The sequence below is a fragment of the Betta splendens genome, chromosome 9, assembly GCF_900634795.4.
Source record: "Betta splendens chromosome 9, fBetSpl5.4, whole genome shotgun sequence".
Classification (NCBI taxonomy): Eukaryota; Metazoa; Chordata; class Actinopteri; order Anabantiformes; family Osphronemidae; genus Betta; species Betta splendens.
In genome coordinates this window covers 29,741,352-29,762,018 of record NC_040889.2, presented here as the reverse complement: position 1 = coordinate 29,762,018, position 20,667 = coordinate 29,741,352, and the positions used below count along the sequence as shown (strand labels likewise).

General features: G+C 47.4%; 2 protein-coding genes across 5 annotated transcripts in view; one reads left to right on the top strand and one right to left on the bottom strand.

Moving 5' to 3' along the window:
* znf608 (zinc finger protein 608) overlaps window positions 1-1,338 on the bottom strand; it is a 57,361-nt gene extending 56,023 nt beyond the window's left edge. The window contains exon 1 of the mRNA XM_029161212.2: window positions 541-1,338. Within this exon, the coding sequence (XP_029017045.1) occupies window positions 541-1,338 (798 nt within the window). The remainder of the gene's footprint in view (window positions 1-540) is intronic.
* Window positions 1,339-1,413: 75 nt separating this feature from the next.
* On the top strand, window positions 1,414-20,512 carry LOC114861709 (GRAM domain-containing protein 2B). Of its 4 annotated transcripts, XM_029161225.3 has the most exons (15): window positions 1,414-1,554; window positions 1,790-3,670; window positions 4,040-4,162; window positions 4,258-4,345; window positions 4,781-4,850; window positions 16,666-16,769; window positions 17,687-17,782; window positions 17,874-17,945; window positions 18,156-18,245; window positions 18,602-18,713; window positions 19,441-19,584; window positions 19,674-19,749; window positions 19,869-19,973; window positions 20,050-20,134; window positions 20,311-20,512. In XM_029161225.3, the coding sequence occupies exons 2-15, from the start codon at window positions 3,579-3,581 to the stop codon at window positions 20,350-20,352; spliced, it is 1,299 nt and encodes a 432-aa protein (XP_029017058.1). In that variant the 5' UTR covers window positions 1,414-1,554; window positions 1,790-3,578; the 3' UTR covers window positions 20,353-20,512. The 4 variants fall into 4 exon arrangements, with proteins under 4 accessions (XP_029017058.1, XP_029017060.1, XP_029017062.1 ...); XM_029161227.3 differs by having other exon boundaries at window positions 1,514-3,670; XM_029161229.3 differs by lacking the exons at window positions 19,674-19,749; window positions 20,311-20,512 and having other exon boundaries at window positions 1,514-3,670; window positions 20,050-20,140.
* The last annotated feature ends 155 nt before the right edge of the window (window positions 20,513-20,667 follow it).

Below are 20,667 nucleotides of genomic sequence, written 5' to 3'. Positions count from 1 at the left end.
GACTTACTTAAATCCAGAACTAATTGACATTCCTGATATTTCCTGAAAAGAAACTGTCGTCAGATAGGCTCAAACCTCAGCAGTCTAATGTGTCTCCAGTGACATACGGGTTGTATTCAAAGGTTTTGGCTGATGCTTTAAAATCATTGATTTTTTCATTTCAACACCACAAAACGCAGAAGCATCAAAAAGCAACACTAACACTAGAGCTTCAGCCTTTGTTGAGCTACTGCTTCAAGCAGACAGTAAACAGACCAGCAAAAACAAGGAGGCCTGGGTTTAAGGAGGAGGAGAAGGATGCAGATGGACACGCTGCTGCCCCCATCACACGTTAAAAGCAGAAACAGCCCATTACTGTACATCAGCATGGAAATCTCAGCAGGCAGCGAGACAATGACACCTGCTGAGCAGCAACAATAAGACTGAATATCACGAGGCTCCGTCCATTTACACGTCCCTGCCTCTTTGTGGCTTCACACCTGCTTCTGCCTGTGACTGTGGCCTAGAAAGCGACGCCTCCACACAATAGGAGCTGCTCACCTTCTCGGCTCCTCTGTGTTTCTTGGCGGTCGGCGTGTCGTCATGCAGCCGCCTCACAACAATAGCGTCAGCGCCGCCGCTTTGAATTCCGGCATCCAACGCGTTTCTACCGGCCGCGCTGTTGTTGTTGTCCCCCATGATCCCGGCGTCCGGCGCGGCGCAGTGTCCGTGCCCGTGCCCGTGTCCGTCACGGCACAGATGATGCTCGGGGAGGAAGACGGAGGGAGGCGGTGACGGACCATCGCCGGGCTTCTCCTTCCTCGTCCGGACCGGAGGAGCGGGAGGTGCGGCGGCGTCCCGCTCCCGTTCCCTCTCTCTCTTCCACGCCCGGATCGCGTTCTTCCCCTTCCTCTCCTCTTTGCCTTTGGCGCAGGTCGCAGACGCGGAGGCCGTGCTCACCGCTGAGACGCCGTCCGCGTCTCTGCTCACCGCTGACAGCATCTCCACACCTGCACCGACGCGGCGTCCTTGAACCTCCCGACGCTGCTGCTTGCCGACCCCCGGGCACGCCTCCCCCCCGCCGCCGCGGACCGCCACGGCGGGCTCCCGGACGCCTCGGTTGCGCTTCAGCGAGGATGTCGTCGGCTCCGACCCGCCGCCGCCAGGTCCCCCGGTGTGGAGCGAGGGCAGGGCCCCGTGTCTGTCGGCGCTGGAGGAGGTATTGACGGAGATGGAGGAGGCGGCGAAGGAAGAGGGAGAGGAGGAGGAGGAGGAGGAGGAGGCGGTGGGGTTCGGTGACAGCTCCCTGCAGTCCGTCAGCAGCGCTCCATTCTCCCCAGCTCTCAGGAAACGGTTCATCTCCTCCGATCCTTGTCTCCTTTGTCGATCTCCACAATAATCAGCATTCAAGTCATTGTCAGCCCGCCGCAGTGAGCCACGGAACCGAGCTGGAGGTGGACCAACACATCCAGGTCCGTCCTATGCTGGATCAGGCCTGCTGCTGCTCAAATTGGAGCGCAGGCTGAATGACAGCTCTGAGCGGACGCGCACACACACACACGCGCGCACAGACACGTAGGTCCAACTTTAAATTAAAAAAATGCGTGTTATATTAACAACAAAGTTAATGACGTAGATCCTTTTGAATATAGACTGACACGCATATTTTGTTACAAAACGTAGTTTAGGGTCTGTATAATATTATTTAATATTTATTTTAGTCTAAACAGGGAACGAGGGTTTTTATTCTGTCTCTTTCAAAACGGGCAGGCGCATATTCACTGATTTATCACCTTCACTATATTTACAGTATTTCTGGAGAAAAAAAACAACGGACTCCTCCGTCATGCTGCGGGTCGACCGCAGGGGGCGCTGCAGGACGGGTTCTGTTTAAACATCAGCTCCGGTGTGACTGATTAGACTGGACAGAATTTAATGGACTGATTCACCTCAGTTGCTACTTTCGGATTCTTGGGCTGATAAGTGGATAATATGCGACCATTTGCTATTTCTCAGTCTCATACAGGCAGGAGGTTATTTTTAGTGATCTAGTAAATCCAATGCAGATCTGTGGTCAGCGCAAAATGCTCAATATTGATGACAGAAAGAAAACGTAATTAATTAGGTTAATTCAGAAATAGATGGTCCTGTATTATTATGCATCCACCCGTCAGAGCTTTAAGATGCTTTGGATTACATATCATTTTAAATGCTCCATCTTTAACTGTATGAGATTACATTTAGCTACGGCCCTCATGCTCAACGCTCCAGCAGGGCATTAAGCTCTCTGCTTCCAGAAGCAAGGGCTCAAGCAGAGGCAGATGGCCGCCTACCCTGAGTCTGGCTCCATTCCTGTAATTTAACGTTGGAAGTCAAATTTAACCCAATCAGAAGTGATACAGCCGAGTCTGAGACACATGTGGACTCTTCATGCTTTAGCACCAAAACCTGAGCTGCAGTTCATACAGTTAATATTTGCATTTCAAAGGGCATCTAGTCTCTGTTTACACACCACAACGTGCAGGAGATGCTGATTATTGTGTCACTAAATGTCAACCAACAAAAAGCATGTCATATTTCCTCCACAGTGGCCAGAATTAAACGATTGAGCATTGCAGCATTCATGTAGCACTAACCACATGCAGATGACTGCAAGCATAGAAAAACACAACAAGAATGGTTTATCTGACTTTTTTACATTTAGAAGGACAAAAATACACAATATTAGCAGAGAATTCAGTAAATAACACATGGAATTCTGTTATCCTACTTCTTTAAATTGAGCCTGTACTAGTGCAAATCACAGTATTTATGTCTTTCAGATGCAGTGTTTGCATATGCATTTATGAAACGTGTGAGAGCTGTGACAGAGCAGGAGATGTTACAACATGTTTGTTTGCTGTCACTGGGGGCCAGTAACCCACAGCCAAAACCAGGCTGCTCAGAAAACACACACGCAAGCACGCACGCACGCAGGAGGAGCTGGTTCACATATCCTCATTCTGTGTTTACACAAACTAAATACCTGCAGAGAAAACTATTATTTTGTGTTTACTCCACAGTTAAGAATGAAGTGTGCACCAGGAGGCATTTGCAGGCCTGTGAACATCCCCAGCTTTTAAAGTGTACAGGAAATTACCAATTAGTGGTGCTGGACAGGACCCAAAAGGCGCCAGGGCCACCAAACTGGGCTTGGTTCACTTACGCTGTAGCCCCCAAAGTAAAGTCGGACCGAACAAGTCACCCAGTCTTCTGCTCATGTGGTGGTGCTGTTCAGGTTTGATCTGTTTGAGCAGCCATGAAAAACAAACAAGAAGCTATAGCTTGTGTGTAAACTAAATGTCTGTTAGTTGTCTGTTAGCTTTCAGACTAGGAAATCAACAAACGGAGCAAAAGTGAGACCCTGCTCCACACAGGCTGGGTAAAGAGTCACTGATCAAACCTGGGCCTGCAGCCTGATTGGCTGTGACACATGAGCCCGAGAGGCCCCGCGGACACTCCCACAGGCAGGTGAACGCGTGAACGCGAGTCCACGCAGCAGGGTCAGACCAAGTGTGGGTTCTCACAGCAGCGCTGGGCCGGAGAAAACCCCGATCGCCATGACAGAGCAGTGCGGGAACCAGCAGACGTCCCAGGAGGAAGCCAGGAAGTGTAACAGGGGAGCTGCGAAGCACGAGGAGAGGGACTGCCAGTGAGTTTGCTTTCTGTTTCAGCCCAGTCTGTAGCAGTAACAGCTGTCTGACAAAGCAAAGACTGTACACAGACTAGGGAAAAATTGAACAAAAGCATTTAACTCCATACAAACAAACACCCATGTTGATGTTTATTGGCTTTTACTATTTTGTGTTTTGTTCATACTGAAATACATGAAGCCTTTAAAAGGATAAACCACCCAGGTCCCAAGAAGTAATGTAAGAGAATAGAAAGAGATGTAACCATCAACAACAGCACATGCGCCTCCACTGCTCCTGCTACCGTTACATCCTTTGCACAATATCTTGCCCGTCCAGTGTCCAAACTAATAAATGACGGAACTGCTGTTCCTTCGTTTCGTATGTAGCTCGGATGCAGACAACTTTACAGAGGACTGTCACAGAAACACAAGGGCAGTGAGTGAGCTTGTGCACGGAGCCGAGCACGAGCAACAGGAACTTCCGGGCAGGAGAAAACCAGCCCTAGTCCGGTAAACACCACCACACACTTCACACCAGACGTCTATCATGTAAAACATGATCTGACCTACTCACATAAGTTGAATTGATTGCTTCTTCCCTGCAGGTCAAAGACCTTCGATCACTCGATGCTGACACATGTCAAGACAGATTCAGACTCCAAAATAGACAGGAAGAAGTCTCACTACAGTCAGGTGAGGTTCACGAGGTCACCTCTGATATTTATTACTGCTATAAACATTACAGCATTGGAAGCAGACACTCTTCCCAGCTGAGTAAAAGCAAATAGAATTCCTGATAAGCATCTCTTTGATGATCACTGACACTGTCGACACGAGCAAGCTCAGATTCCTAAAGAAGCAGCTGAATTCCTGAGCTCAGTGTTTCACAACCTAAAATCTGTGTCCATAATGTTCTACAGAAAAGCTAAATAAATAGATCACAGGACACAAAACATTTAAATAATGAATGAAGCTCCCACTGCTGTATCATTAATAGTTGACAAAGATGCGACCATCTGCCTATATCTTAGATAGGTTCTAATATTCACCATTAGAGTGTCACTCAGACCTGTTACCTGTGTGAGTAACTCCTAGTGACAGGAACTGTGTGCATGTGTTGTGTTTCAGCTTTCCAAGGGCAACTGTCAGTACCATAAAATATTTAAGGAGATCAGCAAAGAGGAACAGCTCCGACAGAGTAAGTGTGATACAACTATCCACCAACTCCACCTTAAATACTGAATGAGGGATTAGATAATAGTTGGTCTGATATCTGAGACACTTTTGCTATGAACTAGATAAAAAGATTAAAATCTACATTGTCATTTATTTAAATTCCACTAATTGTGTCCAGAGGAATCAGTCAAATTAAAATGAAATCACAAAGACAGTAAAGGAACTGAGCAACTCCTCCCTGAACCGCCGCCTTACCGTGGTGGAGGAGTTTGTGTGCCCGAATGACCCCGGGAGCTATGTTGTCGGGGGCTAAATGCCCCTGGTAGGGTCTCCCAAGGCAAACAGGTCCTGGGCGACGGGCCAGACTAAGAGCGGTTCACAACCCCCCTATGAAAGACAAGCCACCAAGGCCAGAGACGTCGCCCGGTATGGCGCAGCCGGGGCCCCACCCTGGAGCCAGGCCCGGGGTTGGGGCTCGCATGCGAGCGCCTGGTGGCCGGGCCCGGCCGGGCACAGCCCGAAAGAGCGACGTGGGGCGGTCCTCAAGTGGACCCACCATCCGCGGGAGGAACCGTAGGGGGCCGGTGCAGAGTGGATTGGGCGGCAGTCGAAGACGGGAGCCTGGGCGCCCCAATCCCTGGATAACCAATCTGGTTATTGGGACATGGAATGTCACGTCACTGGGGGGAAAGGAGCCTGAGCTTGTGCAGGAGGTCGAGCGGTACCGGCTAGAAATAGTCGGGCTCACCTCCACACACAGCCTGGGCTCTGGAACCCAACTCCTTGAGAGGGGCTGGACCCTTTTCTACTCTGGAGTTGCCTGCGGTGAGAGGCGGCGGGCTGGTGTGGGCTTGCTCATAGCTCCCCAGCTTAGTCACCATGTGTTGGAGTTTTCCCCGGTGGACGAGAGGGTCGCTTCCCTGCGCCTTCGGATGGGGGATAGGTCACTCACCGTCATTTGTGCTTACGGGCCGAATGGCAGTGTGGAGTACCCGGCCTTCTTGGGGTCCCTGGAGGGAGTGTTGGAAAGCGCTCCAACTGGGGACCCCATCGTTCTTCTGGGAGATTTCAATGCCCACGTAGGTAACGACAGTGATACCTGGAGAGGCGTGATTGGGAGGAATGGCCTCCCTGATCTGAACCCGAATGGTGTTATGTTATTGGACTTCTGTGCTAGGCACAGTTTGGCCATAACAAACACCATGTTCGAACATAAGGGTGTCCATCAGTGCACATGGCACCAGGACACCCTAGGCCGGAGGTCGATGATAGACTTTGTAGTCGTATCACCTGACCTTCGGCCATATGTTTTGGACACTCGGGTGAAGAGAGGGGCTGAGCTGTCAACTGATCACCACCTGGTGGTGAGTAGGATCCGCTGGCAGAGAAGGAGGCTGGAACGACTTGGCAGGCCCAAACGTATTGTGAGGGTCTGTTGGGAACGCCTGGCTGAACCCTCTGTCAGACGGACCTTTAACTCACACCTCCGGGAGAGCTTCGACCAGATTCCGAGGGAGGTGGGAGACATAGAGTCCGAGTGGACCATGTTCTCCGTCTCCATTGTCAACGCGGCCGCTCGGAGCTGTGGACGCAGGGTCTCCGGTGCCTGTCGTGGTGGTAATCCCCGAACCCGGTGGTGGACGCCGGAGGTAAGGGACGCCATCAAGCTGAAGAAGGAGTCCTACCAGGTATGGTTGACCTGTGGGACTCCTGAGGCAGCTGATGGGTACCGGCAGGCCAAGCGTGCTGCAGCCCGTGCCGTTGCGGAGGCAAAAACTCGGGCTTGGGAGGAGTTCGGGGAGGCCATGGAGGAGGACTATCGCTCGGCCTCAAAGAGATTCTGGCAAACCGTCCGGCGCCTCAGGAGGGGGAAGCAGTTCTTTACCAACTCTGTTTTCAGTGGAGGTGGGGAGCTGTTGACCTCAACTGGGGATGTTATCGGACGGTGGAAGGAGTACTTTGAGGATCTCCTCAACCCCTCCGACATGCCTTCTGCTGAGGAAGCAGAGGCAGGGGACTCAGAGGCGGACTCGCCCATCACCCAGGCTGAGGTCAACGAGGTAGTTAGTAAGCTCCTCGGTGGCAGAGCAGCGGGGGTGGATGAGATCCGTCCTGAGTACCTCAAGTCTCTGGATGTTGTGGGGCTGTCTTGGGTGACATGCCTCTGCAACATCGCGTGGAGGAGGGGGACAGTTCCTCTGGACTGGACAACCGGGGTGGTTGTCCCTCTTTACAAAAAGGGGGACAGGAGAGTCTGTTCCAACTATAGAGGGATCACACTTCTCAGCCTCCCTGGGAAAGTCTATGCCAGGGTACTGGAGAGGAGAATTTGTCCGATAGTCGAACCTCGGATACAGGAGGAACAATGTGGTTTTCGGCCTGGTCGTGGAACGCTGGACCAGCTTTATACCCTCAGCAGGGTGCTTGAGGGTTTGTGGGAGTTTGCCCAACCAGTCTACATGTGCTTTGTGGATCTGGAGAAGGCATTCGACCGCGTCCCTCGTGACATCCTGTGGGGGGTGCTCCGGGAGTATGGAGTCCAGGGCTCTTTGCTAAGGGCTGTTCGGTCTCTGTACAACCGGAGCAGGAGCTTGGTTCGCATTGCCAGCAATAAGTCAGACCTGTTCCCGGTGCATGTTGGACTTCGGCAGGGCTGCCCTTTGTCACCGGTTCTCTTCATTATTTTTATGGACAGAATTTCTAGGCGCAGCCAGGGGCCGGAGGGGGTCTGGTTTGGGGACCACAGGATAGCATCTCTGCTTTTTGCAGATGATGTTGTCCTGTTGGCTTCATCGGGCCAGGACCTCCAGCGTGCGCTGGGGCGGTTTGCAGCTGAGTGTGAAGCGGCTGGGATGAGAATCAGCTCCTCCAAGTCTGAGGCCATGGTTCTCGACCGGAAAAAGGTGGTTTGCTCTCTCCAGGTTGGAGGAGAGTTCCTGCCTCAAGTGGAGGAGTTTAAGTATCTTGGGGTCTTGTTTATGAGTGAGGGAAGGAAGGAGCGTGAGTTTGATAGACGGATTGGTGCGGCTACTGCAGTAATGCGGTCGGTGTATCGGTCCGTCGTGGTGAAGAGGGAGCTGAGCCGAAAGGCAAAGCTCTCAATTTACCGGTCAATCTACGTTCCTACCCTCACCTATGGTCATGAGCTTTGGGTCATGACCAAAAGGCCAAGGTCACGGATACAAGCAGCTGAAATGAGCTTCCTCCGCAGGGTGGCTGGGCGCTCCCTTAGAGATAAGGTGAGGAGCTCTGTCACCCGGGAGGAGCTCGTAGTAGAGTCGCTGCTCCTCCACATCGAGAGGAACCAGCTGAGGTGGCTCGGGCATCTAGTTCGGATGCCTCCTGGACGCCTCCCTGGGGAGGTGTTCCGGGCATGTCCCACCGGTAGGAGGCCCCGAGGAAGACCTAGGACTCGCTGGAGAGACTACGTCTCTCGGCTGGCCTGGGAACGTCTTGGGGTCCCACCGGAAGAGCTGGAGGAAGTGTCCGGGGAGAGGGAAGTCTGGAACTCTCTGCTCAGACTGCTGCCCCCGCGACCCGGCCCCGGATAAGCAGATGAAAATGGATGGATGGATGGATGGATGGAACTGAGCAATTTATTTATTTTTAGCACATTTATGTGACTCCCTGGTTCATGTACACACCTTTGCTCCTGAGGTGAGCAACAACTCTCCTACAAGGCTAAAAGTACACTGCCTACTTACAGTATTTCACATTTTGCTACTTTATCCAATCCGGTCTAAAAACTATCAGTTTCAAATTTACCTAATAGTCTACGTCTCCAGTTTTAGACCACTCACAGAACCAGGTCCAGCCCGCCCAGAACCTGGACACCGAAATGTACCTGCAACATTGCGTTTCAGTCACTCACTGAGACACGAACTGACATGAGGCCATTAGGGTTCAGAAAGTGCTCCGTAGTTGGTCGTTCCAACCAGCATCACAGCCTTTTATTTTACCAGCGGAGCGAGAAAGAAGAACTTTATGGATTCATTTTATTGTAAATGGACCGGTGCCGGCGCCACTGCCTAAATGCTTGTTTCTGTGTGGACACCATTTCACCTCCGTCTGCTTGGAAAACCAGAGTATATTTAATGCTGCGTTTGATCCACTTGCTGCTTCTCCAAACGTAAGTACATGCTCGATACTTATTCGATGTATGTACTCCAAACAGTGTTGCAAGGTGCAGCTTGGATGAGTCCAAGCCTCTCCAGCATTCGTCCAGTTCGAATTGTGTGATATATAGTACTGAGGTTATTCACTCAGCTCACATTTTGGCCGCTAGCACCACGTTAGCCGCTAGCGCGATGGTAGTGCAGCGTTAGAGGCTAGCGTTAGTGGCTAGCGTTAGCAGCTAGCATTAGCGGCTAGCGATAGTAAGTTGTGAGAGTCAGCTGTGTTTCTAATTACTACCGAGCCTGTCGTGTGTACGTCGTAGCCCAAGTAGACCTTTTGGGTTATGGCAAGTTCTATCTAAGTCTAACATGTGTGTTGTTGCTGTCTTCTCGTATGTCTTGCTTATCTAGTCAGCTAACTGTAAACGTGACTGTTTTTTTAAACAGGCTGACGCATCCCAGCTACTGAAACGCAAGGAGGTTGTTTCTCAAACTGACGCCACTGCAGGCTGTGGACACACATCTGCCTTGTAGAAGAGTTGCTGCACACCTCAGGAGCAAAGGTATGTACATTTAACAGCAGTATGATCGTTTGTTAGCCAATAGGCAGTTTTATTTGACAGAGATTTAGCATTTCAAATTTCAGTAGTTGTAGTATTCATAATCTGATCTATATTATTGTCTATATATTTACTCTGTATGTAGTTGTTCAACTTATTTTGATATTTTAGTCTGTTGATGGGTAATTTGTAATTCGTAATTCTTGTGTTATGGTGCAGATTATGTGGAAAAGCTGATGGAGACCATCTTCAATAAAGTCCTGCTGCACCCAGGTCGTTATATAGAGGGCCTTGTGAATATCCCTGTCCCACCGGCCCTCTGAGCACAATTTGAGCAGCCTGACAGAAAGAAGATCATTAATGCCAGGATTTAACAAACCAGCACTATAAAAGCTAAGTTAAAAACGTGTATGCTCCAAACACCATTACAACTGAACTAACTACCTCTATATATTGTTTACATTTACATTTACATAGGAAATACTGGACATTTGATTAATCTGCTATTCTATGCTTTATGCCTTCTAGAGTGGTGTCAAGGAAAACAGCTGCATCCTCCATCTGTACAGCTGCTGCACTGCTTCCGACGTCTTCCAAAAAGTGATAAAGACAACAAAGATCCACACACCTCTCCAGCCAACTGCCCATGACTGTACCTGTTCCACTCCAGAAACTATGCTTTCAACATAACTATGAATCTTATGCATTCATCCCGTGGTCTGTTTACCCTACTTTCTTTCATTAATCCATCAGGCTACTCCACCTGCACATTGGACTGTGAAGGTAACTTATCCAGCATTATAGTGCTGGTGCATTGGTTGACAATAAAGTTGGCTTTGAATATTGCTGTTTCACTGAACTATTTTTATGAGGGAAAAAAGACAAATGTTTTATAATATATTAACTTTTATTCCATGGAGTCAAATTAGGGTCGGATTAGATTTGTGGGTAAATTGATCTGAGCATAACCAGATGCGTGCATCACCAGAATTTGCATGCGTAATCAAATCTGTGGGTGCGGAACCATATTTGTACTTGTAGACTTAGTGGGGCTATACAATGCTTAAACTTATAATTTGAGGCGTTAAAATTAGGCACAAATCGTGGCTATATTTATAAGTAAAATAACGTGACCTTAATTTGCCTCCACGCTCTGATTTATCCACAGAGTAATCTGTGGATAAAGCGCCTAATGTTATCTACCTACAGTACCTGTTAGGGTTATGTAACATAAACCATCCACAGATTATTCTGTTGCTGAGAGCGTACGCTAACAGGTAAGTAATGTCAACTGGTGTTCCATATGAAGGAGTTACCATGTTAACTGGCGACCAACTTCTGGTCAGTTGTTTTACCTGGGTGACATCCTGTTAGCTGTCTCTATCTTAACTTCAGCTGCATCATAAGACCATGGCATTGCTAAATTATAAGTGTAAGCATGGTATAGCCCCACAAGTCTACAAGTACAAATCTGGTTACTCATGCACAGATTGTCTTATGCACGCACAAATCTAATCTGACCCTAATTTGACTCCATATTATTCAGTCCCCAGCACCAGCTGACAAGACTTCTCCAGGATAGATACCTGCAACAACTTGAGATACACACAGACATAGTAATGTCAAATTTATGAAGAAAAAAACAGTAACTACATTTCTATTAGTTATATATTAGCACTTGATATATCATACACCTTACTAAAAGCAATTAAAATATATTAGGTCATATGGGGAGCCAAATGTAATAGGAGCACCTATAACTAGTTTTCTCACATTTAACTAAATGACACAACATGTTTTCTCACATTTAGTTAAATGTGCAAAAGTCTAAATGTAAATGTAAATGTTAAATGTAAATGTTAAATGTTAAATGTTAAATGTTAAATGTAAATGTTAAATGTAAATGTTAAATGTAAATGTTGAATGTTAGTTAGCCAACTAATTCTCCACTGGCGCCACAGAAATATTCTTTTTAAACCTACTTAACTCCTCATTAATGGTGTTTACGACAGAACGGCAGTTTGAAGCGGAGCCTCAGCCCGCACACCTGCCGTTACAGCCCGTTCAATCTCCCCCAACGGGAGGGAGTCGGAGCTGGCGGCCATGATGGCTTCGACTTCAGGCTTCTCTCCAGTATTTTCGTGCACCGATCCAGAGTCAGATGTGGGCGGAGCTATGCGTACTGTTTGACGTGTTTGAGTCCGCGTCACTGATCTAGGATAATAGGGGGTGGAGTCTACTTAAATATTCAGTTCGATCATTTAACATTTACATTTAACATTTACATTTACATTTACATTTACATTTACAATTACATTTAACATTTAACATTTAACATTTAACATTTAACATTTAACATTTACATTTAACATTTATATTTAACATTTAACATTTAGATTTACATTTAACATTTATATTTAACATTTACATTTATATTTAACATTTACATTTAGACTTTTGCACATTTAACTAAACTTTTTTTTTTTTTTCTTCTTTGTTTCTCCGGCGCCGGTCGAGCTGCTGGTCACAACAGCTCCTGTCCTCTTACTTCTATTTTTTACTTTCTTCACTTATTTAAGTTTACCTTTCTAGTGTTTTGTTAGTAGCATTAGTGTACACAACCTGTACACAGCTTTTATATAGTTTTTCTAAGTTTGGCGCAGTACAAACGCTGTTTTTAAAGCTACGATGTGCGTCGGGGTCAGAGCGCGCATTGTTTACACCGCGGAGCAGCTGATCGCGCTGCGCAGCGCCGTAGTTCTGCCCAGAGACAGACACGAGATCACCGCTGAGGTGCTGGTGAAGTCCCGACGTGGGCGCCGCGCTGGAAAACTACGACGGGAGAAAACGAGACGCTTCAGGCCCGCTGTCCCCTCCGTCATCATGGGGAACGTGAGATCTCTCCCCAACAAGATCGACGAGCTCGCGGCGCTCACACGGCACCAGCCGGAGTACAGAACGAGCAGCGTCCTGCTGTTCACGGAGACCTGGCTGACGTCACTCATCCCGGACTCGACTGTCGCACTGGACAATTTTCATCTGCTACGTGCGGACAGAACGGAGAACAGCGGTAAGAGGAAGGGAGGGGGTCTGGCTGTGTTTGTGAACATCAGGTGGTGTATGCCACGACATTGCACTGTCAAAATGAAGCTGTGTAACAGAGACATTGAGCTGTTAGCGGTGGGCATGAGGCCATTCTACCTGCCAAGGGAGTTCACACACTTTATAATAATTGCTGTGTACGTCCCACCCTGCGCTAACGCTGACACAGCTTCTGAGACCCTGCTCTCAGTCACCAGCAGGCTGCAAACACAGCACCCACAGGCCCTCTTCCTGATCTCTGGGGACTTTAACCATGCACCTCCTTCAGCTGCTCTGCCTACATACACCCAGTATGTGACCTGCCCCACCAGAGTCAACAAAACCCTGGACTTATTCTACGCCAACACCAAAGAGGCCTACGCTGCATCCTCCCTCCCACCGCTGGGCAGAGCTGACCACAACATCCTGCATCTCCTGCCTGTGTATAAACCTGTTGTGCACAGGCAGCCGGTGGTGCCCCGCACAGTGAAGAGGTGGACAGCTGAGAGCGAGGAGGCTCTCAGGGACTGTTTTAAACACCACTGTGTGGACGGAGCTCTGCGAGCCACATGGGGAGGACATTAACGCAATAACAGACTGTGTAACGGATTACATCAACTTCTGCTGGGAAAACACTGTTCCCACCAGGCGGGTTCGGTGTTTCACCAACAACAAGCCGTGGGTCACCTCTGATATTAAAGCTCTGCTAAAGGAGAAGAAGAGAACATTTAAATCAGGGGACAGGGAGGAGCTGAGGAGGAAAATCCGTGAGGGGAAGTCCAGCTACAGGAGGAAGATGGAGGAGCAGCTGCAGCAGAACAATGTCAGCGAGGTGTGGAGGAGCCTGAAAACCATCTCAGGCTTCAAAGCTCCACACCCACAGGCTGAGGGGGACCCGAGCTGGGTCAACGAGCTGAACTCACACTTTAATAGGTTTGACCAAGCACCCACTCACACCTCCCAGCAGCTGCCTCCAAACCTTTTGTCACCCACAGCCCTTCACACCTTTACACAAAGCCCTCTACCCTCAACCCTGACGACTGGTGACTCATCCCAACAACACCCCCTCACTTCACACCACACTGAGACACTCCCTCAACCCCTCACTTCACACCACACTGAGACACTCCCTCAACCCCTATCCTTCTCCAGCACCCAGGTAAGAAGTGAGCTCAGGAAGATCAAGGCCAGGAAAGCAGCTGGACCAGACGGCATCAGCTCCAGACTCCTAAAGTCCTGCGCAGGCGAACTGTGTGGAGTTATGGAGCATGTCTTCAACCTGAGCCTCAAGCTGAGGGTGGTACCACAGCTCTGGAAGACCTCCTGTGTGGTACCAGTGCCCAAGACACCGCACGCCAAAGACCCCAGCAGCTTCAGACCAGTGGCTCTGACATCACACCTGATGAAGACACTGGAGAGAGTGGTCCTGGGTCACCTCCGCTCTGCGGTGGGAACCTACCTGGACCCGCTGCAGTTCGCCTACCGACACGGCATAGGAGTAGACGACGCCGTCATCTTCCTCCTACATCGAGTTCTTTCCCACCTAGAGAAGCCCGGCAGCACTGTGAGGATCATGTTCTTCGACTTCTCCAGTGCCTTCAACACCATCCAGCCGATGCTTCTGAAACACAAACTGGAGGAGGCTGGTGTGGACCTTCATCTGACGGAGTGGATTATGGACTATCTCACAAACAGGCCTCAGTTTGTGAGAGCCAGGGACTGTGTGTCTGACACTCTGACCTGCAGTGTGGGGGCCCCACAGGGGACTGTACTGGCCCCCTTCCTCTTCACCCTCTACACGTCAGACTTCAGACACAACACGGACAGCTGTGTTCTGCAGAAGTTCTTTGATGACTCTGCGATTGCGGACTGATCACCGATGATGACGACGCAGAGTACAGAGGACTCACTCAGAACTTTGTGGACTGGTGCCAGCGGAACCACCTCCTGATCAATGCAGGGAAAACGAAGGAGATGGTGGTGGATTTCCGCAGACAGCAGCCTGCTGTCATACCACCGATGCACATCCAGGGAAGGGACATTGAGAGAGTGGACTCTTACAAGTACCTGGGAGTGCATCTGAACAATAAACTGGACTGGACTCATAACACGGATGCACTGTACAGGAAGGGTCAGAGCAGACTCTACCTGCTGAGCAGACTGCGGTCTTTTGGAGTGAGGGGCCACTCCTGAAGACCTTCTATGACTCTGTGGTGGCATCAGCCATCCTGTACGGTGTGGTCTGCTGGGGCAGCAGCATCACAGCGAGGGACAGGAAGAGATTGGACAGGATCATTAAGAAGTCCAGCTCTGTCCTGGGCTGCACTCTGGACACGGTGCAGGAGGTGGGTGAGAGAAGGGTCCTGGCTAAACTGACATCCATCATGGACCAGGACTCTCACCCACTGGAGGACTCACTGTCTGCTCTGGAGAGCAGCTTCAGTAGCAGACTGATCCACCCTTGCTGTGTGAAGGAGAGATATCGTAGATCCTTCCTACCTGCTGCTGTCAGACTGTACAATCAGAACTGTTGACCACGTCCCACTACAGTCACTCACCCACTGCATCAGTGGTTTATATAGCAACCTGCTCTGCACAATATTTGTGTAAATCTGTGAACAATCATGTATATTGTTACGGGTACAAATCTTATACCCATTACCGTGCAAAAACCCTGCAATGACCTCATACTCACTCTAACTGTACTGTACTGCTTTGTACTGTGCCAACACATACTGTTCTGTACCTGTATTCTCGCTCATCTGTACTGCTGTTGTGAGACGTAATTTCCCCACTGCGGGACTATTAAAGGTTTTCTTATTCTTATTATTCTTATTCTTAAATGTGAGAAAACATGTTGTGTCATTTAGTTAAATGTGAGAAAACTAGTTATAGGTGCTCCTTTTACATTTGGCATCCCATAAGGTCAATATGTTTTTAGAACCAAAACTATGTTTGTAAACCTGAGTTCCCAGGTATGTTATGATTAATCTGTAAATAGTAAAATGTTCTAAAAATTCTAAAATATTGTTTATGAATTTCTGAGATACTGATTTATTCCATGCATGTGTAATTGTATGATATACTGTATATTAAATGTGTTCTGTAATGAATACACATTCAAACATACTGGCTCCAGTCCTTGATCAACAACCATACATGACAGTAGGTTTGGCAACTGGTTCAGGCGTCTTGAGGTAAGATGTCACATTAATAAAAGTATTAAACACATGCAATATCTTGAAAGCAATAGTTGCTGTCACACCATGCCTCTGTAGGCATTCACTGTTCCTACATGGCACTTCATTACAAAGAAATACGGCAAAATATAAGCTGCAGCTGAAGACCCCATTATGGAGAAATTATTTTGACACAGCAGCAGCACGAGAAAGAAAAAAACAATGTGTAAAGATTAGATAATATTAGTTTCAAGCTATGCTCCCTAACAAGCTGTTGTCATGTTATGAATATTCTGTTGTATTAATTCCGTCTGCGTAGGCTATTGGAAACCATTACTGTTGATTTACTGATTTATTACTTATTACTTACTTACTTATTATTACTACACTCACAAGGCTGATTTATTGTTTCTTACTTATTGTCATTATGAAGTATATGTGTTAAATGTTTTAATCCTATACTTTGCTGAAGCTGCACCCTGCACACAGACGTAGAGACAGAAAGTGGTTTGGGCCTGCTGACTTATTTTGAGTAAGCTGGAAAGGCCAGAGAAAAGTTAGCAGTCTTAGGGTTGAACAGTTCTTGATGCTTTACGCCTATGCTTGTGCAAGTGTTTTATCCTTATATGGAATTCTTGTCTGCAGTATGATTTTCATGTATTCATTGTAACCATACGCCCATAGGCGTGTCACATTTTAATAAAAAGCCTGCCATATATAGCCATATTATATAAATCAATAAATTGAATGAAATGTAAAATTGCTATTCTGACATACCTTACACCAGACGAAATGTAACCACTTCAACAGCCTTCCATTCGACTTCAGAGTCAGATTTTGGATCAAACATATGGTGGAACTCCACTACTGGATGAGCTAGCCTAGATCTTTCTGTTTGTCAGGTTACACCTGTGCCCTGCAGAAAGACATCCTCTACCAGGGACGGATGTTCGTCTCCGACCACTGGATCTGCTTCCACTCCAAAGTGTTTGGCAAAGACACAAAGGTAAGAAAGCTGGGCTGTGGTAGCTACAGGGCGGTGCCAACACCCGGTTTGATTTGTTGACAGACGCTGATTTTAATCATTGACATCCACCATGAGAAGCTTCACAGAGATCTTCGAGGGTTTTTGAAGTAGTAGAAATTGATACAAAAACATTTGACTGGGCAAAAGAGTAACTGTACTTTGTAGACAAAACAGTTCAAGGAAGATGTGATAGCACCTAGGAATTTAGTGAGGTCCAACAAAAACATGGCAGTTTGATTTGACCTTCAGGATTGAAGTTAGTTTAGTCTGGACTGAAATAATTAGAGTAAATGATGAGAACACTGGTTTTAATTTAGTGTTTTTATTCCCCTTGGTTTATTTCTCATTGAGTCTCTGCGTGGAGCTGTAGTCTTATAGTGTTGGTGGTGTGTGTGGAAACATCTCTGCTGTATTCCAGCCTGAGGCCTGCTGTGTGCTAACCTGACTCACTGGGAGGTTCATGAGAGATAGTGATTGGGTTAAAGCATAAAAATCATTTAGAAAGCATGCTGTTCCTGAAGCCACATCAGTCTGAGGACAGACAGTTGAGTTGTAACACTAATTCCAAGTCACCGCTATGTAAGTCAGGTACTGTTCGTGCCAATGCAAGACGAGTAGATCAAGAGTCACACTTGAAAATGTGTTAATGATTTCACAATAGTGAACACTATAAACTGGGACTGAAATATTATGCTGTGAGCACTCTGCAGAGCTGCAGTGTAGACACTCTGGATCTACAACGTGACTCTGTGAAGAAAAACAAGACATTGCTCAGTGTTATTTACAGCTGTTCCCATCTTTTTTGGCCATGTAACAGTGCAACCACTACTCCCCAAAGGATGACTGATACTGTACTAACACACAGTAAACTTCATCCTGGTATTTGTTCGTCCCAGATCGCTATTCCTGTGGTGTCTGTCACGCACATCAAGAAGACCAAGACTGCCATCCTGGTGCCAAACGCTCTGGTGATCGCTACCGCAAACGACAGGGTGAGAACCAACACTTATTCAAGAGGATCTGGACCCAAAAGACAATAATACGTCTGTTCAACGACCAAGACTTGAAATGTTTTTCTTGCAGTATGTGTTTGTGTCCTTCCTGTCCAGAGATAACACCTACAAGTTCCTGATGTCAGTGTGTCTTCATCTGGAGGTATGACAAACCTCCTGCCTACAAAGTCCTGCAGTATTTTGACATTTACTGTAGTTCTTTTACCATACAGTATTAGCTATGAAATTATTATTACAGTTTTCCCCAGTCAACTTTATTTAAAAAAGGCTCAAGCACATCAGAGTTGTAATTTTTCTTTGATCGCCAATGTTCTACAAATTTTATAGTCATGTTACTATAATCCATATGCAGGAGAAGAGTCCATGCAGCAGCCCCGTCCCTTCCTCAGCTGAGAGCAGCTTCAGAGGTCAGAGGTCACATCTTTCACCTCATTTTCCTCTGGTAGGTCAAACACCTACCGTTCACGCCTAAACACCAGCACAGCGTCGAGCACTAACTGCTCCACACTCTGCTGAACCGAGACCATCTGGTCAATAACATGACAGCTGGTGTGAATAGGTTCACACCTGGTCAGTGAGCCTGATTTGATCTATGACATGACTGAATGGGTCCTGTGGGTATAACTGACCACAGCTTCACTGTACACAGCAGAACCAAAGACTTTGAATCAAGATATTTAACTAAACTAAACACGTTTTATCTTTTAGGAATGTTAGTGGTTGTAACCACAGCGCCAACAGTCTTCTCTAGTGCCAATGAAAGAATGGCTGCTGACCAATGATCTGTGTCTGATTCAGAGCTTCCCAGTGGACTTCACTGATCTGGATGGAGCAGTGAGACAGAGGAGGCAGGAGATGGAGGAGAGCAGCAGCTCTGACTCCCAAACCCCAGACTACCACAAGATAACAGGTGTCACCACCAGTCCACAGCACAGCCGTCACACACCACACACAAAAGACATCATGACTAATGTCCTAATAAATGAAAAACACACGCCAAGAAACAAAAACACAGTCAACATTGCCCCAGCACAAAACACTGAAAACACTGCCAAACAGGATATTTCAGTTCTACTGAATGGAAACCTTTAAACTAAACTTGAATGATGCAAGAACCAGATATATTGGCCTAAATCATTAAAAATGAATCATAAACAACAAACTATTTCCTACCATTCGTCATTTTGACCCGTTGTTGGAACATCACAGATTTTAGTCCTGTGTGTTTGCTCCAGAAAACGTCCAGAAAACTCACCAACAATCAATATGTACTTTATCACAATTTATTTCCTTTTATTCTCTGCTCGTTTGTGCTGGGATGGAACCTTTAACTGTAGCGTAGGATCACAGCCGCCATGTTCCCTTGAAGATAGAATTTGGCGCCGTTTTTCTCCTCTCCTTCTTGGTTCAGATGCAGTAAAGTTGGCTGCGTTGGCGCCCCCTACGGGTAAAATGGTGTAACAGTGGCGCAACTTTATTTCCAAAGATGTTTCTCAGCTTCTGAGTGTGATTTTGTATATAATGACACAACCACAGCAAAACAAAGACCAATACAAAGTTTTAATTTGTCTGAACCAAAGGGACATTTAATCTCTCTCCAGAACCAGTAACTTTCTCTCATCTCTCCATGTGTGCAGAGTTCCCTGTTCCACCCTTCCTGGATGTGTTGAAGCATGGAGACAGTGCAGCACCTTCTGCACACACTGGCCATCAGCACAAAGCAAAGAACCCGCATCAGAACCAGCAGAGCTCGGACAACAAGCAGCACAAGAACGATCCTGGTAAGAGTCCTGTGGCCTCTGTCCGTCTACACAGACCGCTACAACCTGCGTCGCCACGTTCATTTCTTGTTTTTATTTCATGCTTTTAGGCTCAGATGTGGTGATTGACTGCAGAACCATGAAACCTCTGTCTATTAAGACTCTGTTGTTTGTTTACCTGATACTGTGAGTTTACGTTTGTTTGTTCAGTTCTTTTATGAGTTTGAGTTTTTTGATTCTGCAGCATCATTGTTCTTCGTGCTGTTCTTGAAGTGTTTACTCTTTTATGCTGCTGTGTTTCCCAGCGTGTGCGTCCTGGTCTTGTCTTCCTGTTACCTGGCCATTAAGGTCATGTCTCTAGAGCAGAGGCTGTCGATGCTCGGCTCCGTCCCTGACTTCACCCAGCAGCAGTGAGTTGTGCTTCCGCCTGAACGTCTCTCCATCGTTCTTTTTGTCTGCGTTCTTCACTTGTTGTGTGGTTCTTAGGGGCGGCGTTCTGCACAGGAGCGCAGACATGAACACAGAGCTGTTCTCTGAACTGCTGAGCATCAACCTGATAAAGCTGGAGAAGGTCAGTTTGTAACTAAATGATTGTATACTGTACAACCAAAGTCCAATCAGCGACTCACAGCTTCAGGAACAGTGAGCAGAACATCACGTGTGCATGGACCAAGTTAAGGGTGAAGCTCAGGAGGCCGCTGACCCACAGGCTAAAGTGCTTTGTTTGGGCCTTTTGTGCTGTTGCAGGTGCAGAAGAACCTGCAGAGACTTCTGGACGAAGCCGCCTGAGGAGGCACGAAGCTCTGCGTGAAGGAAGGAGCCTGGTGTAAATACTCAGTAAATACAGATTATAATGATGCAATGTAAGAGTGTGTGTTGTATAGATGTTAAACTTTGTGACTGTAACATTACACTGTGATAATAAAGCAAAGCTAATTTATTATAAAAAGTTTGATGATGAAGATACGCATACAAACAATGCAGGTGAAGAATGAAATCAAGGTTCTACAGTGGCTTGACCTCATGACACCATGGACAGATGATGTCACTGGACTTTAGAGCAGAGCAGCAGCCGGGTCTGGCAGCTGGGCCCAAAGCGGAGCC